This window comes from Bufo gargarizans, chromosome 6 (genome assembly GCF_014858855.1).
Source record: "Bufo gargarizans isolate SCDJY-AF-19 chromosome 6, ASM1485885v1, whole genome shotgun sequence".
NCBI lineage: Eukaryota > Metazoa > Chordata > Amphibia > Anura > Bufonidae > Bufo > Bufo gargarizans.
Genome location: NC_058085.1, coordinates 297373476 through 297388275, shown reverse-complemented (window position 1 = coordinate 297388275; position 14800 = coordinate 297373476). Strand labels below are relative to the sequence as shown.

General features: G+C 42.1%; 1 protein-coding gene across 5 annotated transcripts in view; it reads right to left on the bottom strand.

Annotated features, from left to right (window-relative positions):
* The window catches only part of FAM13C (family with sequence similarity 13 member C), a 360167-nt gene that overhangs the window by 330007 nt on the left and 15360 nt on the right, over positions 1–14800 (bottom strand). For all 5 annotated transcript variants that reach the window (XM_044299040.1, XM_044299044.1, XM_044299043.1 and 2 more), the window contains exons 3-5: positions 12256–12465; positions 8415–8598; positions 4450–4570 (exon numbers count right to left, since the gene is read on the bottom strand). In XM_044299040.1, the coding sequence (XP_044154975.1) occupies positions 4450–4570; positions 8415–8598; positions 12256–12465 (515 nt within the window). The remainder of the gene's footprint in view (positions 1–4449; positions 4571–8414; positions 8599–12255; positions 12466–14800) is intronic.

The window sequence follows — 14800 nt, the reverse complement described above, 5'->3', positions numbered from 1 at the left end:
CTCTTCGAAGTGACTCAGAGGGAGGTTTTTTGCAACAGCAGAGGCCAGGTACAAATGTGGCCAGCCAGGGCCCACTACTAGAGGACGAGGAGGACAAGGATGAGGAGGAGGTGGAGGAGGATGAGGATGAAGCATGGTCACAGCGGGGTGGCACCCAACGCAGCTTGGGCCCATCACTGGTGCGTGGCTGGGGGGAAAGGCAGGACGATGACGATACGCCTCCCACAGAGGACAGCTTGTCCTTACCCCTGGGCAGCCTGGCACACATGAGCGACTACATGCTGCAGTGCCTGCGCAACGACAGCAGAGTTGCCCACATTTTAATGTGTGCGGACTACTGGGTTGCCACCCTGCTGGATCCACGGTACAAAGACAATGTGCCCACCTTACTTCCTGCACTGGAGCGTGATAGGAAGATGCGCGAGTACAAGCGCACGTTGGTAGACGCGCTACTGAGAGCATTCCCAAATGTCACAGGGGAACAAGTGGAAGCCCAAGGCCAAGGCAGAGGAGGAGCAAGAGGTCGCCAAGGCAGCTGTGTCACGGCCAGCTCCTCTGAGGGCAGGGTTAGCATGCCAGAGATGTGGAAAAGTTTTGTCAACACGCCACAGCTAACTGCACCACCACCTGATACGCAACGTGTTAGCAGGAGGCAACATTTCACTAACATGGTGGAACAGTACGTGTGCACACCCCTCCACGTACTGACTGATGGTTCGGCCCCATTCAACTTCTGGGTCTCTAAATTGTCCAAGTGGCCAGAGCTAGCCTTTTATGCCTTGGAGGTGCTGGCCTGCCCAGCGGCCAGCGTTTTGTCTGAACGTGTATTCAGCACGGCAGGGGGCGTCATTACAGACAAACGCAGCCGCCTGTCTACAGCCAATGTGGACAAGCTGACGTTCATAAAAATGAACCAGGCATGGATCCCACAGGACCCGTCCATCCCTTGTGCAGATTAGACATTAACTACCTCCCCTTAACCATATATTATTGTACTCCAGGGCACTTCCTCATTCAATCCTATTTTTATTTTCATTTTACCATTATATTGTGAGGCTACCCAAAGTTGAATGAACCTCTCCTCTGTCTGGGTGCCGGGGCCTAAATATATGCCAATGGACTGTTCCAATGTTGGGTGACGTGAAGCCTGATTCTCTGCTATGACATGCAGACTAATTCTCTGCTGACATGAAGCCAGATTCTCTGTTACGGGACCTCTCTCCTCTGCCTGGGTGCAGGGCCTAAATATCTGACAATGGACTGTTGCAGTGGTGGCTGACGTGAAGCCTGATTCTCTGCTATGACATGCAGACTAATTCTCTGCTGACATGAAGACAGATTCTCTGTTACGGGACCTCTCTCCTCTGCCTGGGTGCTGGGCCTAAATATATGCCAATGGACTGTTGCAGTGGTGGCTGACGTGAAGCCTGATTCTCTGCTATGACATGCAGACTGATTCTCTGCTGACATGAAGCCAGATTGTCTGTTACGGGACCTCTCTCCTCTGCCTGGGTGCTGGGCCTAAATATATGACAATGGACTGTTGCACTGGTGGCTGACGTGAAGCCTGATTCTCTGCTATGACATGCAGACTGATTCTCTGCTGACATGAAGCCAGAGTCTCTGTTACGGGACCTCTCTCCTCTGCCTGGGTGCCTGGGCCTAAATATATGCCAATGGACTGTTCCAATGTTGGGTGACGTGAAGCCTGATTCTCTGCTATGACATGCAGACTGATTCTCTGCTGACATGAAGACAGATTCTCTGTTACGGGACCTCTCTCCTCTGCCTGGGTGCCGGGGCCTAAATATCTGAGAATAGACTGTTCCAGTGGTGGGTGACGTGAAGCCAGATTCTCTGCTATGGGACCTCTCTCCAATTGATATTGGTTAATTTTTATTTATTTTATTTTTATTCATTTCCCTATCCACATTTGTTTGCATGGGATTTACCTACATGTTGCTGCCTTTTGCAGCCCTCTAGCCCTTTCCTGGGCTGTTTTACAGCCTTTTTAGTGCCGAAAAGTTCAGGTCCCCATTGACTTCAATGGGGTTCGGGTTCGGGACGAAGTTCGGATCGGGTTCGGGTCCCGAACCCGAACATTTCCGGGAAGTTCGGCCGAACTTCTCGAACCCGAAGATCCAGGTGTCCGCTCAACTCTACTTGAGGGGTCTAGTTTCTTAGATGTGGTCACTTTTATGGAATTTCTACTCTAGGCGTGCATCAGGGGTTCTTCAAATGGGACATGGTGTAAAAATAAAAGGCCATCAAAATCTGCCTTCCAGGCGTTCCTTATCTTGTGCGCCCTGCCGTTTGGTCATACAGCAGTTTATGACCACATATGGGGTGTTTCTGTAAACTACAGAATCAGGGCAATAAATATTGAGTTTTGTTTGGCTGTTAACCCTTGCTTTGTTACTGGAAAAAATGAATTAAAATAGAAAATTTGCCCAAAAATTTAAATTCTGAAATTTTATCTCCATTTTCCATTAAATTCTATGGAACGCCTAAAGGGTGAATAAAGCTTTTAAAATCAGTTTTGAATATCTTGAGCGGTGTAGTTTCTAGAATGGGGTCATTTTGGGGTGGTTTCTATTATGTAAGCCCCACAAAGTGACTCCAGACCTGAAATGGTCCTTAAAAAGTGGGTTTTTGAAAATTTCTGAAAAATGTCAAGATTTGCTTCTAAACTTATAAGCCTTGTAACGGACCTAAAAAATAAAATGTCATTCCCAAAATGATTTTTGCAAATTTTTGGTAAATTTGGTATTTTTTTATAAATAAATTTATTTATTTTTACTGCATTTTACCAGTGTCATGAAGTACAATATGTGACAAAAAAAAATCTCTGAATTTTTAAGTTATCACCACATAAAGTGACAATGGTCAGATTTGCAAAAAATGGCCTGGTCCTTAAGGTGAAATAGGGCTGTGTTCTTAAGAAGTTAAAACGCTCCAGCTGACCCCTCATATTTTTTAAATGCCCTTTTTTTGTCTTTTATTGCCCTTTTTACAGTGGCTGTAAACCTTTATGTCCAGAGGTTTCATTATTGTCTATTCCCTATCGCTTTATAGCATTAACATAGTCTGTGGCTTGTTTGACATTTTTGGTTGCTTCACCTCCCCATAAAAATTGAATAAAAAGTGATCAAAAATTCAAACACTCTCCAAAATGGTATCAATAAAAAGTACACATAGTCCTGCAACAAATAAGCCCTCATACAGATCAATAGACACAACTATAAAAAAGTTATAGAGGTCAGAATGTGGCAATCCAAAGAAAAAATACATTTTTTTCAAAAGTGTTTATTTTTTTCAGTATTAACACAAGAAAAACCATATATCGTGGTATTTTTGTAATTGTACTATAATTGTGTAGAAAAAAAGGTGAAATGTTGGTTTTACCTTATAGGGGACGCCATAAAAACAAAACCCAGAAAACTGCCAGAATATTTTTTTTTTACCCCAATTCCACCCTATTTGGATTTTTTTTCCAGCTTCCCACTACATGTATGCAATAGTAAATGGTGTAATTAAAAAGCACAGCTTTGTCCTGCAGAAAACAAGCCCTTATATGGCTATGTAAAGGCAGAGAGTGAAAAACGAAAACGCAAAAATAGAAAATCGCTGGGGCTGAAGGTGTTAAAAAAAAAAGTGACAGGTCCTCTTTAAGAATTTATTTTCTTTATTGTGCTCCTTATGTTTTTTACACTTCACTGTGCAGAATTTGCCATACAAAGCCACAAAATGGAAACTGAGCTCTGGGAATACAAAGTATACAAAAGGAAATACTGACCTGCTGGAAGAAAACTATATGTACACTTCCAGAAGATTTAGTAGTGCAGCGAGAGATGAGCAGCAGTGAAAGTTGTCGAAAGTTTGGTGGTGTACCAGGGATATATATATATATATATATATATATATATATAAAAAGGTGAGGGGCAGGTTATTAAAATAACAAAAAATCTGTAGTATTAATAGCCGCTGCTGCCATTCTGTCACTGCTGGAGTCCCCGCTGCTCTGCACTTCCGATCCTGGCATGACACAGCCAGAAACATTAGGACAGGACTTTTTAGCCAATCACTGGCTTTTGCAGTGACCAGCTGCAGTCATTGTTTGGCTGAATTGGCATATCCTAACACTTCCGGCTGTGTCATACCCGGACAGGAAGTGCAGAAAAGCAGGGACCAGAGCAGCCGGGCAGAATCGGTGAAGGTAAGGACTGATTCTTTGTTGTTTTTAACAAGTTCTGGCCCCTTTAAATAAAATAAATAGAAGAAAAAAATCTCAGCAGAAAACCTCTTTAGTACAAATCAGCATTTAAACAGCCTGCAATATTAGCAGCATGGTATTGTTTAGTGTACTTTCAGAATATTGCAATAGGTTCCCTTACAGAATACAAGATTCCAGTGCTCATGTAACACTAGGTAAGGGGAATATATTTGTACCTGCTCAATGTTTTCTTGTTGAGCTCGATCTGCAGTTAACTTCTGAAAATTCCTCAATATATATAATAATAAATCATTACACAGGTTCTGATCCTCCTGAATATTAGGGCTGAATGGGACCCTGTAAATACAATATGAAGTAATTAAGCCAAACTCAGACTATTTAAGTAACAATTTTATCCTTCCATCTCCCGCAATATGAGGAAAGAGTTAAGGTCTACTCTTGACTCAACAAGGGACGCGTACAGGGTCGGACTAGCCCACCAGAGTACCAGAGGATCCTCCGGTTGGCCCATGCTCTGACAATAATGGACCCCTAATAAATCAGGGCCATTAAGGTCCTATGTACACAGAGGATGGGCCCTCAGATTAATTTCCTGGTGGGCCCTAGAGACTTCAGTCTAACGCTGGATGTGTATACATTACCGTATTTTTCGCTTTATAAGACGCACTTTGTTTCCCCCCAAAAGTGGGGGGAAAATGGCAGTGCATCTTATAAATTGAACGGTGCAATTTTTACATTGCCGACACTGATACATCGCTGGCCACTACGCTGCACAGCTTGGCCTGCGATGTATCAGAGCTCTATCACGCAGGGTGAGAGGGGGGCTGGAGGCCGGCAACTGCTGCTGCACTACTGCGGCGCCCAGTGGAGTCACTGTACTCCATTACATCGGGCCCCGCTCACAGCAGTCTTCATATGCAAAGTCTAGTCATGTATAATCCTCAAACAGTGGTTCTGCTTTGTTAAACTACGGTAATCATCTGTAGTAGTACTCACTATCAAACTAGCAGGCAGGCCGGCAGCGTAACGTCACTCACTCCGTCATGCTACTCCCACTTCAATAATAAAACTGGCAGAGCAGGAGCGTGACTGAGTGAGTGACGTTACGCTGCCGGCCTGCCTGCTTTCACATATGAAGACCCGGTGAAATGGGGGTCACTATTTACACAGGGGCATAAGAAGATACAGAGGGGACCAGCATAAGATGCTATATATGTGTCATCCACAGATCCCCCCCCCATAATAGTGTCATCCACAGATTCCCCCATAACAGTGCCATCTACAGATATCCCCATAGCAGTGTATCATCCACAGATCCCCCATAACAGTATCATCCACAGATCCACCATAACAGTGTTATCCACAGCTCCCCCATATCAGTGTGTCATCCACAGATCCCCATAACAGTGTCATCCACAGATCCCCCATAACAGTGCGTCATCCACAGATGCCCCATAACAGTGTCATCCACAGATTCCCCCATAACAGTGCGTCATCCACAGATGCCCCCATAACAGTGCGTCATCCACAGATCCCCATAACAGTGTCATCCACAGATCCCCTCCATAACAGTGTCATCCACAGATCCCTCATAATAGTGTCATCCACAGATCCCTCATAATAGTGTCATCCACAGACCACCATAAGTTCAAAACCCGCCAAAAGCACACCTTTTGGTTCAATTTTTTTTTCTTATTTTACTCTTATCATCAGGTGCATCTTATAAAGCGAAAAATACGACATATTGTATACAGAAAAGAAAGAAGTAGTGCTGGCATAAGGATAGACCATCAATATAAAATCCGAGAGAACCCCTTTAAGTATACTTGTAGGGTAAGATGGCAGGCGACTAGGAGATGGAGAATAAAGGAGCCTCATTATATCGCAGTGTTCCACTCCAGAGCTGAGGTACACTGCAAAGTGCAAAATAATGCATATCTGTGTAAAACATATATTTACTGTAGTTTGTATGCACAAGGTATTGATAGGTCATATCCACAGCCACCTAGATGTGGCTGCTGTCACCCTCTGTATTTTCAGAGGGAGGAACATTCTAAAGCAGGGGTGCACAACCTTTCCTGGTCTGTGGGCCACATTGTCAGACTGAAGCAATACCTAGGGCCACAAACAAAAAGCTAAAAAAAAAAAGGTATATTACAAAATGAAATATTTATGACACATCAAAAGTATATGTCATAACTGTCTGCCATGCTAGTTCCAACATAGAAAACCCACCGATCTTGGGGAGTCTGTTCAAATTCCAGAATGGAGGAGGACAGGCATAGGTGTGTTTCATTTCTCCTATAAAGATAGCTGCTGCATACCTGTCCACCTCATTAACTTCTTATTAGAGTGTCACACAGTTGAGGAGATCCCCATTCTGACAATATTGGTGGTCCTAGACATGGCCACAAGCTGCACAATTCACTTATCTGTCCATGCTCCCACACTGCATGCCAGTCCTCCCTGACACAGAAAATACATGTGAGCATCTACTAGATACAGACAAGCATATCTGTGATCAGAGGGTTGGAGGCTGCACAGAATGGCATTGAGCACAGCATGTGCATTCCTTTCCTGTTCTAAAGGGAATATAGAGTTGACAGTTCAGAGATGGTCTGAGCTCAGGCTCAGTAGTGAGAAGAGCACATGTTGCAGACTTGTGAGCTAGCCTGGACTTAGATCTATCCAGACCTGGGCCAGAGAGAACAACAAAAGCAGGCCAGATGTAACAAAGGGGTGTAGAGGAAGCCCAGTACAGATAATCTGTCTAAAAGGATTTAATGACTCTACGGAATTCATGTTCAGGAGTTGCCTTCGGTGCTTGAGCTTACCAGATCACAGTTTGGCTCACTGTGAGAAATACCCACAGGCTGTGGATTCTGTGGAGAGCAACCTTTTAAAAAAATGAGCCGAGGTTTTGTCTGCTGTTAGGGGGAACCGCCTGGTAGATTGCATTGTAAAGAAGCGCAGAGTAAGGAAGACTACTTTTGAGAGATACTTTGGCCTCTCAGCTACCTGTGCAGCCGGGAAACTTGAAAACATCTGTGGATGTATGCAAAGTGTTGGTGTCATGACAACCAGGACCCTACCTTGCACCTCAAAATCTACAACACCAAGGGTACCTCATCCATCATTAGGCAGGAGAACCCTACAACAAGGGAGTGATTTTAATGGAAGAAAGGCTTCCCTTTCACATTACTGCACAAGCCAAGGGAGCATCAGAACCGTGAGTATTACAACAACTTCCATCCATCCACTTATTCACGCCCCTGTGGCATGCTGCAATATGTCAACAAGTAGCCAAATAGGTTACCTGCAGTCATCTTTTATTTTTGCCAATGTTTTTAACATTACATTCTAACTAGGGATGAGCGAATCGACTTCGGATGAAACATCCGAAGTCGATTTGCATAAAACTTTGTTCCAATGCTGTACGGAGCAGGAGCTCTGTACAGTATTAGAATGTATTGGCTCCGATGAGCAGAAGTTTTTGCTTCACAAAGTCTTGCGAGACTTCAGGTAATAACTTCATAAATTAATTTATACTGTAAAAATAAATTTCCATAACTTGGGTTCAGTTCCAAGGTACCACTTAGAACCGAACCCGAGATCGGGATTTTTTTTTTACAGTACAAATTAATTTTTGAAGTTATTACCCGAAGTCTCGCGAGACTTTGCGAAGCAATAACTTCGGCTCATCTGAGCCAATACATTCTAATACTGTACAGAGCTCCTGCTCCGTACAGTATTGGAACAAAGTTTTATGCAAATCGACTTCGGATGTTTCAAAGTTTTATGCAAATCGACTTCGGATGTTTCATCCGAAGTCGATTCGCTCATCCCTAGTTAGAATGTAATGTTAAAAACATTGGCAAAAATAAAAGATGACTGCAGGTAACCTATTTGGCTGTTCCGTACAGTATTAGAACAAAGTTTTATACTAATCGACTTTGGATGTTTCATCCAAAGTCGATTCACTCATCCCTAATCCTAACCCAAATGTCCCTACTCAAATAAATGACATTAAAGTACTCACACAACTATGATCATAAACATCACAGCATGACCACAAGTGCCCTCTGGATAAAATGGGTTAGAAAACGGTCATACACTTGCTTTCTTTACTTAGGTAAAGATGCACTTTAAGCTGTTATATATAAGAAAGAAATCATAGTACCTGAAGAAGCTCGGGCCCAGAACAATAGAGAGATTTTCCAAGGTCATTTTGTTTATTTCACTATAAGAAGCCACCCTAATGAAAAAAGTGCATAGATAGTGGAGCACAGTAAAGTGAGTCTGGCTGAGATCTTCTATCAGTTGTTTCAGATGTTTGCTGCAGTCCTCTTCATCCAATCTGTAATCTTCGAAGACAAAATATCAATGTATTAACATATATATTCTTAACCCCTTCAGGACCTTGCCATTTTTCACCTTAAGAACCCGGCCATTTTTTGCAAATCTGACATGTGTCACTTTATGTGGTGATAACTTTAAAAAGTTTTTACTTATCCATTCTGAGATTGTTTTCTCGTCACATATTGTATTGTACTTCATGACAGTGGTAAATTTGAGTCAAAATATTTCATTTTTATTTATAAAAAAAATACCAAATTTACCCAAAATTTAGAAAAATTAGCAATTTTCTAAATTTCAATTTCTCTGCTTTTAAAAAAGATAGTGATACCTCCTAAAATAGTTATTACTTTATATTTCCCATATGTCTACTTCATGTTTGGATCATTTTGCAAATTACATTTTCTTTTGTTGGGATGTTAGAAAACTTAGAAGTTTAGAAGCAAATCCAAAACCCACTTTTTAAGGACCAGTTCGGGTCTGAGGTCACTTTGTGAGGCTTACATAATAGAAACCATCCATAAATGGCCCTGTGATGGATACCACCCCTCGTGCCCACTTGACATCAACTAGGTCAAGCTCACGAGACGCTGTATTGTCCCTGGTTACCAAGACGTGACATTACGCCCTCCTGGTACAGTTTACATAAACACCTCCTGTCCACGCGGGCACAGAGAGGCAACAAGCCAAGAGAGCCTTTTCACTGCCACAGTGAAACAGTGCTTTCTCAGCCCGGGTAATTTGCCACCAGCTTTTCGTTTGATATAAGCCCGGTCCGCTAACGGGATTATATAGGGTGAGAAACCAACCCGCGGTAGCTTATAACTGGGCCGAAACACAGACGTGGGGATTCGTGATCGAGATACAAGACAGCACAAGATTAAATTATATATTTAATTGTCTTAAGGGCACACTAGATAATAAAATATACACTTAGAATATATACAGTGGTCTGAGGTTACAAATACAGGTACTCATTTTTTGCAGATGAGATGATGGTTTGATTGGTATGATTTTTTATCACTTGGTATTACACTTTTTGTGATGTAAGGTGACAAAAAATGGCTTTTTGACACGGTTTTTATTTATTTATTTATTTTTTTACGGTGTTCACCTGAGGTGTTAGGTCATGTGGTATATTTATAGAGCAGGTTGTTACGGATGCGGCGATACCTAATATGTCAACTTTTTAATTTTTTACATTTAAAATGATAGAAGCATTTTTGAAACTGTGAAATAGTGTCTCTATAGTCTGAGAGAGAGATAGTATTTTTTTTTTTTTTGGGCGATTGTCTTAGGTAGGGGCTCATTTTTTGCTGGGTGAGATGGCGGTTTGATTGGTACTATTTTAGGGTACATACAACTTTTTGATCACTTGGAATACACTTTTTGTGATGAAAGGTGGCAAAAAATGACTTTTTTTAGCACACAAAAAAAAAAATTACGGTGTTGACCAGATAGGATGGAGCACATGATATTTTTATATAACAGGTTGTTACGTACGTGGTGATACTTAATATGTCTTTTTTTTTTTTTCCTATTTTTTACAATTTTTTATCTCTATTTTTATGGGAAAGGGGCTTTTTTTTAAATTGAAACTTTAATTTTGTTATTGTTAAATACACTTTTATTTCACTTTTAATATTTTTTATTTTTGTCCCAGACTTCAACATTACAGGGTCTGATCCCTGTTTCAATGCAGCACAATATATCTGTATTGTACTACATTGACTATCAATGTATTTCACAGTGTAATACACTAATAGTTTGCCTATGAGACACAGCCTGGGGGCTGGGCCTCATAGGCCTTCGTACATGCCAGGCCCCAAGGCCTTGGAATGGCTTGGAGCTGCTATGGCAACCAACGGGTCCCGGCCACCGCAGCGCGTGGACCCGATACCTAAGGAGCGGGAGCACAAACCTACAAATATGCTGCGGTCAGCACTGACTGCGGCATAGAGGGGTTAACCCACCAGCATCTGCGTTATCACCAATGCTGGTGGATGCAGCAGGGATCCGGCTGTCAGTAATAGCCGGATCTATGCTGCTGATCGAGGCACCGCACATGGGGGGAGGGAAGGACTGAAGGACGAGAATGCTTGTCTTGGGACACAAAGTACTGTCCATTTAGGACGAGCATTCTCGTCCTTGGTTCTTAAGGTGTTAATGGTCCAAAATAGAAACATATGATAAGAAATATATTATGCACATTATTAGTATGCATGGCGCGTATACCCCCTAGTGCATGGTGGGTAGGTGAAAACCCTGCAACACACTACTTCTGCCAGGCAGACTTTTTCCCAATTAGAAATACTTTAACACAGGAATAGGGATTTATATAAGTGGCCACTAACTGTCCACTATGTGCCAATTCCTATCTATAGTAGTGGAGGAAAGGAGCACTATAACAATTTTGTTATGGCATGGGAAGCAGACTGGCTCTACAATGGAGGCACTATGACCTAAAGGGGTTGTCCCCTGAAAAATGTTCTGCTGTTTTCAAACCAGCACCTGGATCTGATTACTTTTGTAATTGTATGTAATTAAAAATGTAGTATAGCCAGCGAGCCAGTTAATGAAATGTATCTGTATAGTGCCACCTGCTGTTTGTTCTTTTCCTTTATTTTCAATCTGCGTCACTGATGTGGACACACATGCTCAGTTTCATCCTTTAACTGCCTCCTAAACTGGGATAGGGAGAGAGAGCTGCAGCTGAAAAAACACCCCCGGAGAAAGGACACATCCCATGTGCTGCCAGCTTGATTTAAATCTAGCAGAACCATTGCAGCAATGAATGGGGAGATCTCTGGATCCATGTGAGATACAGGGCTGGTTCTAAGTTTGAAAGAACGAGACTGTCATGTACTACGCGTTGTCTTTTCATTTTTTATTTTATTTTTTTACATTATTCATTGGCTAACCCCTTTAACTCTATTATTAGCTGAAATGGCTAGTACTGCTATGGGAACACTTGACTGAATTTTTAAAAGGGACTCTGAGGTTAGTTACATGGGGGCACAGTGCATAGATATCCCCATTGTGACTGGCTGGGGTTTTACTTGATTTTGTGCGCAATATATTCCTTTTTAATTCCAGCCACATTTCTAGGAAAGACACTTTCAACTGACAATCTCTTCTTACTGTGGTAAATGTGATGAAAAGATCATATTTTGGCAAATATCAAATTGGCATATCAAATTGATAAGCTGTAAATATTTGATCGTAGGGGTCCAACTCCCATTGATTCTGAAAACATGGCGCCTTGTCTCTTGAAGAAACTGGTAACCATGCATGTCTATTGGAAACAAGTGAAAATGCCTGGGTGCCTCCATAGAGATTGAAGAGATAACCACCCACCTCTCCACTGGCAGCCAGGTGTCTGTGTTCTCAGAATTGATGGTAGTTCAACAGCTAGGACAAATCTATATGCTACTAGTATCTTTCATGGGAAACCCCTTTAAAAGACACCATCCAGTAACAAGTTATCCATAAGGGTTAACTGTTATATTGTTGTGGTTCCCTTGTTCTCATCATCGGTGGAGGTTCCACCAGTTGGAGACTCAACAATCTAACAGTTATCGTCCAGTTTAGTGGATAAGGGTTAACTTGTTGTAACCCGGAATACCCCTTTAAGTAATTTGTGTCTTCAGCCTTGATGTTATTACCTTTGTAAACAATGATGAAGGAAGACTGTGTGGATTCAGGGATAACACCTTTGGGGAGTTCCTTTAAGCAAAGTTTTAGAAGACTTGCCACAGTATCTATATCACCGTCTTGTGTTAGATCCACCGACTCCCCTCCATCATACTTTGCTTTCAAAGCTGTTACCTTCTTCAGTGAACCAGTGACTCTAAACAGCCCCGTGTGCTCCAGACCTGAAACAAAAGTGGTTTTATCGCTGCAAAAATCTCAAGATCAATTAAGCACAAAGTACCTCAGAGAATATAATTGCAAATGTTCATAAAGTAAGCACACAGATTGAGTTCCTTCATAAAAACCCAAAGCACGGGATCCTATGGCGAACAAACCACTGGTGCAGCCTGTGCAGCTACAAACTGGCCCTCTTAGCAATAGGGGTTATTAACACGACAAAAAGAGTCTCTTGGCATAAAATGATGATGGATTCTGATCAATCAGATGAAGGATTGACCAGAGATAAGGAATCAAAGAAAGCAGTAAGGTGCACTATGATGAACCCCACAGTCTAAATAATAAATTAGCTATTTAACAGCAAAGGGCCCATTTACTACTGCACGGCGGCCTCTACTGTCTATGTCTTCCTGTGGTTTTCCCACAATGGACATTCATCACCTATACACAGAAAAGGTCATAAATGTCTCTCTGCTCTATCACTGGGACACTCGCCAGTCACTAGACTGGGTTCCTGAACCTCCGTTTCTCCTCACTGTACGACCCAGGACTTTGAATTAATTGGTGGTCGAGCATGGCCTCTGCTGCTCTATTTATGGGGCTGATGGAAACAGCCAGATACTATACTTAGCTATCTCCATTAGTCCCATAGACTTTGAATGAAGTTTATCACACGCTAGACCTCTAGTTCATTCAAACGCCTCCCTCTAGTGAGAAGGAAGGGGGGCTCAGGAGCTTCATTCTGGTGAACAATAGGGGTCCCAGGGGTAGAACCACAGTGATCAAACATTTATCAACTATCCCAGGAATAGGTGATATATGTCCATCGTGGGAAAACCCTTTTAAACCCTCTTTCTCAAGTGTCTTTATACAGTGCATTCAGAAAGTCTGTAGACCCTTTCACTTGATTTCATATTTTGTTATGTTGCGGCCTTAAAATTAAAAAAAGATCATATTTTTCCCCCCGTCATTCTGCTCTCATTACCCCATAATAACAAAGTGAAAACAGAATGTTAGACAACTTTGCTAATTCATTAAAATGCAAATATTGTACTGACATAAGTATTAACACCCTTGACTCTGTACTTGAAGCACCTTTGGCAGTGATTACAGCCTCCAGTGTACTTGGGTATGATGCCACAAGATTTGCACACCTGGATTTGTGGATTTATTTTTTGCCATTCGTCTCTGTAGAGACTCTCAAGATTTGCCAGAATTGATGGTAACCGTCGGTGAAAAGCCATTTTTTAGGTGAGCCGTTTTCCAGATTGGATTCAAGTCAAGGCTCTGGCTGGGCACGGAGCTGTCCCTAAGCCACACCTATGTTGTCTTGGCTGTGTGCTTAGGATCATTGTCTTGTTGGAAGGTAAACCTTCAGCACAGTCTAAGGTCCAGAGCACTCTGGATCAGGTTTTCCTTAAGAATATCTCCTGTATTTTGCTCCATTCAGATCTCCCTCAACCTTGACCAGTCTTCCTATCCCAGCAGCTGAAAAACACCACCACAGCAAGATGCTGCCACCACTGTGCTTCACTGTAGGGATCGTATTGGGCATTGCCTGGTTTCCTTGAAACATGATGCTTAGTTTATTCTTGGCTTTGTCCTGAGAATCTTGTTTCTCGCGGTCTGAGAGTCCTCCACATAATCATGTCTCTGGGCTCTACAGGCAGTTCTTTCCTCCTCAGAGCTTGGGGTTTGCTCTGATATTCATTGTCAGCTGTGAGACCTTATATAGACAGGGATGTGTCTTTCCAAATCATGTCCAATCAACTGAATTTACCACAAATGGACTCCAATCAATGTGTAGAAACATCTCAACAAAGATGAATGGGAGGCCCCCAGAGCTAAATTTCAAGTGTCAAGTATTTGACTCTGAATACTCATGTTCATGTGAAATTTGACTTTTTCCTTTTTAATAAACTAGCAAACATTTCTTCAATTCGGTTAGGTTTGTTGATGGAGTCACCTGTAACTAGCACCTCCATGGATCTCAGAATCAGCAAGGATTGTAACCTTTTTTCAAGGACTAAACATCCCACCAGCTCACTAAGTAATGGGCTCAGCATACATTTCTGTGCTGTATCTCCCGAACACAGTAAATAGAGTTGGCTACCTATAATTGAAAAGCACTTAATACTTTGTCCACCACGGACTGTAAATATATTGTCCAAGGGTACGCAAAAACTATGTTTACGCTGAAATGATGGTTTCCTAAGTGGTGCTTCTTGTAGCATTAAAAAAAAAAATCACCTGCTAGCTCTGGGTCCAAGCCGCCATCTTCCTCTGATGATTGTGAAAAGTAGTGTTTGTGAGTGGAATTAATGAGCACAATCAGCTCTT